Source organism: Parasteatoda tepidariorum, chromosome 4 (assembly GCF_043381705.1).
Source record: "Parasteatoda tepidariorum isolate YZ-2023 chromosome 4, CAS_Ptep_4.0, whole genome shotgun sequence".
Classification (NCBI taxonomy): domain Eukaryota; kingdom Metazoa; phylum Arthropoda; class Arachnida; order Araneae; family Theridiidae; genus Parasteatoda; species Parasteatoda tepidariorum.
This window is the reverse complement of record NC_092207.1, coordinates 15,344,326-15,354,699: the sequence shown is the minus strand read 5'-3', so window position 1 is coordinate 15,354,699 and position 10,374 is coordinate 15,344,326. Positions and strand designations below refer to the sequence as shown.

The 10,374-nt window shown below is 34.2% G+C and overlaps 1 protein-coding gene across 6 annotated transcripts in view; it reads right to left on the bottom strand.

Annotated features, from left to right (window-relative positions):
• Positions 1–313: 313 nt before the first annotated feature.
• LOC107453499 (zinc finger homeobox protein 3) overlaps positions 314–10,374 on the bottom strand; it is a 186,721-nt gene continuing 176,660 nt past the window's right edge. For all 6 annotated transcript variants that reach the window (XM_071179455.1, XM_016070372.3, XM_016070362.4 and 3 more), the window contains one exon: positions 314–9,451. In XM_071179455.1, the coding sequence (XP_071035556.1) occupies positions 2,805–9,451 (6,647 nt within the window). In that variant the 3' untranslated portion in view covers positions 314–2,804. The remainder of the gene's footprint in view (positions 9,452–10,374) is intronic.

Genomic DNA, 10,374 nt, shown 5'->3' with positions numbered 1-10,374 from the left:
ATATTAAAAACGCTAACAACTAAATGTTAGTTTCTTGATATTTTAAGAATTAAAACTTTAAAGCTTGTATAACTTTAATTTTATGCAATATTTAAACAATGTAAACAAACACAAATTGATGATTTTTTTCCTCATAAATAAAACACGAAGATTTAAAACTGTAATGCTGATAACACAATACTCATATAAGAATTGTTTATGATATATCAATATTTAAACTCAAGAAAAACATTTAACAAATCAGGAAATTCCCATGCAACTACCATTCATAATAAAACAAAACAAAACAATAACACAAATAAAAATACAACAATTTCTCAAGATGGCAATTTTATTTTACAGAGTTCATATTTTTTGAACTAATGACACAAAAATTGGTGCAAACATAAAAAATGCAACAGCATCACTCATCTTATTTACAAACAAAATAATAAAAACGCTTTTTTTCCACAATATCAACAAGGGGTAAAGATAAAAAAAAATGTACAGCATTGCATTTTTAAGGATTTTAACAGCATTTTTAAAAAAAGGAAAGCACTTTAAATAAAAGCAAAGATAAAAGAAAATTGAAATAAAAAAGTCGAAATCATGCTCCAAGAACACTATAATCTTAAGCTCATGCAGCAATGTCAAACATGCAAGTTTTTTATGATTTTGGCGTGATTAATACTTAGTCGATTTAAGGCACTATGTGAAAATGCATTTACAAAATCATTGAAAATAATAGTTATATTTCTTTAATATAAAGGTATATTTCAAAGAAGAATTTTAGAACAAAAGATACACGTTTAATTTAAAATTTTTAAACAAAAGATGTTAAGTTTATTTCTATATTTTAAATGCGTGTAAATTAAATTCTTCTAATAAAAATTGGCTTTTTTTTCTAATTACAAGCACTTTAATCAACCTAAAAGAAAAATAATTGGACCTTTAAGTTAAGATTTTGCAATTTCAATGAATGGATTTAAATTTTGCAATTTCAATAGGTTAAAATTTTGTAACTTCAATGAGATAAAATTTTGAAATTTCAATGTTCGTAATTTTTTTAAAAAACAGAATGAAATATAATTAAAGCTAATATAACTATTATTTTTTTACACGCTACTTTGAAACAGCTGTAAAAATTTTGATTTTCTATAAAAATTTATCTACAAATAAAGAGAACTAAAATATATATGTAACACATCAAACTTTCAAGACAAATAAAATTGAATGAATAAAAATTTTGTTCTCACAATTTAATGTCACATAAAAGTGTAATAAAAAACTAAATTTTTCATTTTAAAATTCTTCATGCACTGGGTTGAATAATAAATAATAACAAAAGATTCATATTTCTGTTTTTTTTTTTTTTATCTGAGTTGAGTTGTAATTATTTACCAAAGATTCAAAATTCTTACTTCAATCTATGTAGAATATTAACTAAAGATTAGGATATAAGTTTTGGATCCAAATTGAATAATAAATAACAAACAAAAAAACATAATTCTGCTTTTAATTTCAGAATTAAAAATAATTGTTATAATTTTTTATTTTAAACTTTAGTTAAATTACAAATAATAAGAAAAGATTCAGACTTCTGTTCTTTCAATTTGGGTAGAATTATTATTTGGGATAATAAATTAACAAATAATTTATTTAAATTATTTGTTAATTATATAATAATTAATTGTATAATAATTAATTATACATAATATTATTTATAATTAATTACATAATGATATTAACAAATAATTTATATAAATTTGGGATAATTAATTAACAAATGAATCTTATTTCTGTTTACAATCTGGAAAGAGCTATAAATAATAACAAAAGATTTAGATATCTGTTTTCGATTCAAGTTGAATAAAAAATCGTATAAAAAATCATAATTCTGTTTTAAATTTGAGAATTAACATTCATATTTCTGTTTTAAATCTGGATAGAATTATAAACATTAATAAAATATTCATATTCTTGTCTTCTATCTTGATGATTGAATTCTAAATAATAACATCAGACTAATATTTTGATTTTGATTTAAGGCACAAATAAGCGTATATTTTCACAAGTCATTATATTGCTTTTTAATGAAATGAATGTTATCTACATAATACGAATGAAATAAATATTATCTACAAGTTTAAAAAATGAGGTAAAAAATGCTCTGAATTTAAGGAAATCTTAGAAAATATTCAATGAGATCAGGAAGGGGAAAAACATGAAAGACAATCAATAACTAATATTGCATAACATGTTGTCGACTGTAATGGATTATTTTTATCGTAGACTCAGAATGAAAACAAGTGTGCAATACTGATAGAAGAATTAAGAATGCATAGGTAGGAAGAAAAAAAAGAGAGAACGTTAGCGCTGATGTAAAATAAAGAAGTATAAAATAGCAGACGAATAATTAGACGCCGATTCCAGCAGTGCGTAGAAAAAGATTGTGAAAGCTTAGAAAAATGTGATAAATATTTTTTTTTTCTGGAAAATATCACGTCATACTGTAATTTGAAAGAAGAGGAAAACGCCGTGTGAAAAAAAAGCACATGAATTGCTGCTTAAATTCAACCCTGCACGAAAAAATGGCTAATAAATTACTAACACAATGATAAATTACATGTACATCGTATGGAATCGCAACCAGCTAGAAAAAAAAATGTATGCAACAACTCTTGAGTTTTTCACTTAACTCAAGAGCAAGATGAAATGGTGAATATTTTTTTCTTTTTTTAAAAAAAGCAAAAATTATGAGTTCATTTTGCACTACAACTACGCATCATCACAGTTAAAAAATGATTTTATGGGAGAAAATCTTGTCATAGTTTATTCCTACCTGGATACATGCCCGGGTGAAAAAATGCACCCGAAAGTCCAGCATAGTAGCCTGGAAATCCAGCATACATATATGGAAACAATCCACCAGACTCTGATGTGGGCATAGGAAAGTCTGCCATGTTGCCAGCACGTTGGGGTGATTGGTGAACGTTGCCCACATTGTTTCCATTTATTGCATCTGTTGAGTCTTTGTCCTCTTTCCTAGATTGAGGCAGCTGATTAGATGTTGATGTAGATGGTTGAACATCAGATTTGGAATCAACTTTATCGCCAGTTGTATTACTAATGCATTTGTTCAGAACATGATGTTCCTTAGAATCGTTCCTAGATGTTTGTGAGTTAGAAGAAGAAATGGAAGATGTAGAAGTGGGTGGGGAGCCAGTTGTATTTACACCCATAGCATTAGTAGGACCATTGGTCATATTTGGAAAACCAGGTAAGCCCATGGGCATTCCCGGCATCTGTTGCAGTCCCATCATATGCAACTGTTGCATCAGACTAGGTGGGTTTGACCCGGAGGATGCACCTGATGGTTTCAACAAATCAGCTTCATCTTGGTGTATATTTTGTTGCGAATGCACAAGCTGATTAAGAACACTACTTGAAGTAGCGGGAGAGTGATCGAGCCGTTCTATGTTATCTTGCCCTTCGGTCAGTTTCTTCATTTTTGCAATGTGAACTTTTAGATTCTCAAGATGGCGCTTGGAGAAAATATGATCTTGCATGCTAGTATTCGAGAATTTGATGTTATATTTTACTTTGCAAATGGTACATTCCTCAGGCAGTTTTGGCAAATCCATCTCGTGACCAAAGGCTTTCATGAAAGCAAGTTTAGCCTTTTTTTCCTTGGCTCGGGCATTTTGGAACCATACTTGCACTACCCTTTTTGGCAATCCAATTTCTCTGCCAAGTGTCTCACATTCTGCCATTGACGGTGTTTTGTAATCCGCAAATATGGATTTCATGACCTTCAGTTGCAATGTAGACATTTGGGTTCGAAATCTTTTATTACCTCCCGAACCCTGATGACCAGAGTTCGATGGTGATGTAGGATTGCTTTCATGGGACATGTCCAAGTGGTCATCAAAATCCATATTTTCAGTCGATTCGGAATGCGTTTCAGATCGAGCATCATCGTAACTCATATAGCTCTTGTTCATAGCATCTTCATAGCTCTTATCACTAAAATTTGTCGGAGCACCATCACTACTTTTTTCAAAATCAATGCTTGCTTTAACAGGTTTGCTAAGGTCTAGTGGTGAATCTCCTACACTTCCAGCCTGTTTAGCTGGTGGTTTATTACTTAGATCAGCAGCTGGGGTGTTGGGCGTATCCTTCGAGCATGTGCTTGTTGTGGGATATGCAAGATCATCCAAATATTTTTTCAAAGAATCTTCATAATACTTTTTCATGGAGTTTTGAACCAGTTCTAAATTTTGAGCAGTAAAGCTCGGTGTAGATGTTGTTGTTGGAGTACTGGAGGAAAATCCAGGGTATATACTATTTTTTATATCCTCGGAAGCATTTGATGCTGAAGGAGTTTCAGGATTTGAGTCCATCTCACCATCTGGAAGAGAATCTATGTTGATATCCCCTCTAGTATATTGATCTGCATGTCTTGTGGCGAGATGGGATTCTAGAGCCGACCTGGCTTTAAACAGTGCTCGACAGAATGGACAACGTTTGTGTATTACTTGCTGATGAGCTCGAAACTGACCCTTTCTTTCCCTTGCTCTTGTATTTTGAAACCACACTTGGACCACTCTTTTTTTCAGACCAACTTCTCGTGCAATATTTTCTAGCATTTTCCTACTAGGATTACTTTCGACTTGGTATTTTTGATACAAATAATCCAGTTGCTCAGGAAGGATAGTAGTCCTGAGCCGTTTATCTTTGGGTTGATCACCCAAGTCTTTTAATTCCTCGTCTTCTGAAAGTTTTCTTTTTAACGGTGGAGTAGGGGGTTGCTGAGCCTCATATTGTAAAATTCCGAAGGAGGAATTGGGGGAATAGTTAGGGAATAGGTTGGGATTCATGATATGCACTATTTGATGTTCTTTCCAGTGATCAAAATGTATAAAAGATAGGCTACACTTGTCACAACGGTAAGGTCCATTTTGAGAAAACTTATCAGGTGTCCTGGTCGTGATTGACGATGCTTCAGATACGCTACTGTTCTGAGATTTTTCATCCATGACGGATGCAGCAGCTTTCATTTGAATCGCTAGGGGGTTCTCGTCTTTAAAACAAGAACTTTTTTGATGTTTGATAAGCTCGTAATACCGCTGGAAAACTTGTAAACATTTTTTGCACTGATAATTGAGACCCGGAGTTCTCTGAAATTTTCCAGCACTATCATCATCGGTGTTAATCGGTGGTTGGTTCTCGTACACTTTACGAGCTTTCTGTCTAGCGTTCTGGAACCACACCACAATCACTCTAGGACTGAGGCTCAGCAACTTCGACAGATATTCCAAGTCGTCATCCTTAGGATATGCGTTGGTCTCGAAAAATTCTTGAAGCACTTTGATCTGATAATCTGTGAAGCGTGTACGATTGGCTCGTTTACCACTACCAGTTCCACCACCAGTAGAACTGGAACCACAGTAAGATGGACTATTAAAGCCCCGCGGTGAGTCGGATGTAGGAGGAGATGATGCAGTTGGCATGATGGGTCCACTTATAGATGATACAGAGCTGAAATTAATGGACGGCTGAGGTGAGGGTGTAGATGATTCAGAGTGCATTACATAAACATCTTTACAATCGTCTTTAGTATTAGTATGTTTCAAATCAACTGCCGAAAAGGATGGAAGTGACATAGATACTGATGGTGTCAAAGACATAGATGATGATGGTATGTCCATTTTGGGTATGCTGATCTTATCTTCGTGAATATGAGTTGGGTATTCAATTTCATGTTTATCTTTATCTTCTTGGGATGAATCAGTATCATCCACTAAACTTCGGCCATCTTCACTTTGATTTGTTGAATCAGCATCTCCTTTCGACAAAAAATCGTTTCGGTTAAGAGGTATTACTTTGGCCTCACCTGTTTTTTCATATTCTTCTAAGTTAAGAAATGTTGACGGAGGATTATTAAAGTTATATGGAGAATCTTTATTGCGTTGTCTTTCCTTGAACAAGGTGTTTCGGAACCAATGTTTTATCACTTTTAATGGCAAACCAGACTTGTCAGACATTTCTATTAGTTGTTCTTCTGTGGGAGAGTTATTGATATCGAAATAGGTTCTTAAAATTTTTAATTGCTCATCATTGATTCTAGTTCTGGCTCTCTTTTGCTGTGCTTGAGCAGCTGCAGCGGCCGCCGATTGCTGTTGTTGATGATGCATCATCTTTTGCTGCGCAGCAAAATAAGTCGATTCAACACCACCAGGCATCATAGGATGATTAAATGCAGATGCCATCAGTGGATCCATAGGAGGCGGCAAAAGCACTGGAATCAAAGGTGGGTGAAGATTCATCGCTGCAGCTGCTGCAAACGGCATATTCAAGTTCATGCCCATAGGTAGACCCATGCCAAGGCCCATGCTCATGAGGAGTTGATTAAATTGTAGCTGGGCAGCCATTTGGTTAGCAGTAACAGAAGATGAGACATCGGGTAATTGAGAGGATAAGCTTGTTGCAGGTGGAGTTGCTGAAGTTTGCTGTGTTGATGAAGTTACTGAAGATGGAGTAGGACATAAAGGGGCTTCTGAATTTATGCTTGAAGCAGGTGGATTAACATCATTCACATTTTCTTCAGATACCATTGGAAGTATTAGTTGGTCATTATTTTGTTTCTCGTACAATGCTCTGTAACTTTCAGCAAATTTAAGAAGAAAGTCAAAGGGAACTATTTCTTTGTGGATTTCTTCTCTGTGTGTTTTCAAGACCCAAATGCAAGAAAATTCTTTAGAGCAGATATCACATACTGAGCGATTAATTTCGGGTAAATCAGCCATATTACTCTTTTTGTCTTTTTCTTCAACTCCCAAGCCTTCTTCGACTACAACATCGTCTTTTGCTGCTTCAGATTTTACGCTTTCTTGAACTGAGTCTTCCGGCTTATTTTCTTTCAGTTGATTTTCTTCATTCTCTTTTCTTTCAATTTTCCTTCGCCTTTGGTTATTTTCATTGAAATGCATGACTACATCAAATCCAAAGCTTTCAACTAAATGCTTATATACCAGAGGTCTCGGTCGAGGAAATGGACATCTTGGCCTCACGGGCAACTGATTCATTTGAGGGCTCAGTTGCGGTGGAGTTATATTAGTTGTGTCAGTAAGAGGTTGATATATGGATGACTTCTGTAGCATATCTTCTTTATCAACAACAGAACGACCAGCTGTGGATTGAATTGTTGGCACTGGTGCAGGAGGTGGAAGTGACTGGGATGATACTGGAGTACTTTTTCCAGAATTGGAGATGGGTGGAGGTGGGTTGAAGAGACAACACATTTGTTGATGCTGAAGTAGTGAGTCATGAGACATAAATATAGCGCTACATCTTGAACAATTAATGAGTGCTTGTGAAGTTGTCTGAGAAGACATGAGGACGGGGGATTGAGGAACAGGAGGCGCAAGTCCTAACGCTTGTGCCATTGAAGTTGCTGCGTCATTCGACAAGTGGAGCTGAGGAGAGGCACTGGTGATAGTAGCAGCCGCAGACGAAGCTGCGATGCTCAAAGGAACTTGTGTCAGATCTGGGATCTTTGGAGCTTGGACAGAAGAAGGAACACTTGTGGCCGGGCCCGACACCTGTAAAGTCTGAGGCAGCATTAAAGAGGAACTTTCATTAGTCACAGTTTGAGGTTGAATAGTTTGAGAAGGTTGTTCGTTTGAAGATTGTTCTGGTCGCTCAATTAGAGGAGCAGTTAAGTCGACCTGTCCAGTAATTGCCAACTCGTGCAGTTTAGATGCGCGAGTTTGATGAAGAACAGATCTTACGTGAATATCTAGTGTCGATCCTTGACTATAAGCCACTTTACAAATATTGCACTTAAAAGGCTTTTTCTCGGAATCAACAGATGACGAATTATTAGACAGAGCGCTACTGTTTGAACTACTAGTAGGAGTAGTGTAAACTGTACCTGCAGAAACAGGAGAATTACTGGTTGCTGCACTTGTTGTGGCAGTAGAGTTATTGCTATTTTCTTTCATACTTAGTTTAACTTTATGTAAATGCGAAACAGAATTATAATGAACTAAAAGAATGTTTTTCTGAGTAAATGATTCCATGCAAATATCGCATTTGAATGGTCTATTGGGGTCTAAATATTTTTCCATAGGGTAACTCATTTTTTCACCTTTTCTATGAAGCAATGTTTTATTGTGACTTGTAAGATAACTTTGCCTTGTAAATGCAACTTTACAGCGATGGCACTTATATTTTCTATTAGGATCGTTATAACTGTCTTCTGCCATAGACTGACTGTTGATATAGTCTTCCAGAATATCTTGGTTGGTGCCCGTTCCTTCTGAAAGTGCCTCCCCAGTCTCTGACTGATCACATTCCATTTCACGCGATGGTGAACTTTCTTTCTCAGATCCCAAATCTACCAATTCATCAGCCATTTCCATGTTCTCTCTAATACTCTCTTTTTTAAGCAACTCTGTAGTTTGAGGATCCAGCACGCCTCCACCTCCACTTGAGAGAAGAGGATTGTTAGCCAGGCTAGCTTTATATTGCTCAAGTTGTTCTTTGGTCATATCAGTGTGAGCAGTTTCGACATGCTTTTGTAAAGCTATCACAGATCGAAAGCTGCGACCACACAGAACGCATTTCGTAGCAGCACGGATCATGTGGTACTGAGAATGCAGCTGCAGTTTCTCCAGGGTTTTAAAAGCAAGACTACATTGATTGCAGCGATATTTGTACACGTGCCTATCTGAAACAGCCAATAAAGGCTTCTTGGAATGCATCTCCTTGAAATGCAACTGAACGGCTGACGATGTTTTGAAAAACTGCAAGCAGCCTTTCTTCCAGCACTGATATTCTAACCCTGATGGTGTGGGCTTAAGTTCCATGTGTCCAAACTCATTCTGATGTGAGAATAAATCATCGACATTAAAGAAAACCTTGCTACAAAACGAACATGCTAAATCTTCGTTAGTTTCAATTTCAGCTGGTCGTTCTTTGCTTTCAGGTGATTTTTTACCATCTCCCTCAGAAGCTTCTTGCTTAGGTGTTACACATTCTTCGTTTTTTGGTTTTGCGTCAAGTGTATTAGATTTGTTTTCAATATGTGACATGTCAACCATGAGAAGAAGTCGCTGCACGCCCTCTTTAGTGACATTGTGAACATCAATGAGATGATTTTCTAAAGCACTGATGTCTTTACACCCTTCTTGACACAAAGGACATGGAATGGTGTTATTTTGGGGTAAATGTTGAGACACAACGTGCATTTGAATTCGAACTTCTGTATTGCTGGTGTAATTGCAAAAGGGACAACGATGAGTTTGTTCAGAAGTAGGCGAATTTTCGTTTGATGTATTGAGTTTTGCCTGATCTAGTAAGGCCTTTTTTAGTCTAGAATCAGATGGTTTTTCTTCCGATTTAGTTGGACTCGTTTTTTCCTCGACTTTCATGGTCTCTTCATCGTTTAGTTCTAACATAGGCGTATCTGGAAAAACAAATCAAATGTCATGTGTTAGTGAGAGTCAATTCATTAAAACTGAAAATTTTTTCAATAAATCTATCTTAATTTAACATAAAAAAATAATTATTTAAAGAAAATATTGCTTTCGAGTCGCATTTTAATCATGAATTAAATTTTGAAAAGAAATGATTAAAACAAAAATTTTAAAGTTTTTTCTACGACATTAAAAACTAATGGAAATTTCAAACAATTTTTATATTATATTCAAAATAAAATTTTAAAAGCTATTTAATGAAAGACAAACATTTTCTTCTTTAACTTAATAAAATTTGTTTGCTATTTTCATATGAGAAATGAATTAAGTTCGGACATCTTCAAAAAGCTTAATATTTTAATTATTCAAATTTCTCATATAATAAAATAAAATTTAATTTATGTGTTATGTAAATAAACACTGCAAATTAGAATTAGTAAAAAAGACATTTTAAATATATAATCATCAAAACTTTCTCCTTTTTTTAAATTTCAATTAACTTTCATTATCATTATAGATTCAATACTAATTAATAACAAATTCAAAATTTTAGAAAAATTTTGATTTATTTTACATATAAAAATATCGTTCTTTTTTGGAGTGTAATGGTGTCTTAGTGAGTTAAAATAACCTATAATGATTTAGAAAAGAAAACAAATATGCATTATTTTATTAAAAAATAGACTAACAAAATGCTAAAAAGTGTTCAAAAAACAAAGGCTAATTAAGATGGAGTTTACAAAAGCTAACATACTAATTAGTTTGATAATTGTATAGGTAAATTAAATTCCGCAATAAAAATAGTCGCAAAAATAAAATAAAAAACGCAATTTAGTTATAATCTAAATAGATACAACTTATGTCACATACCTGAAAATTTGTAGGGCCAATTATAACTAAATTTGGAGGCAAA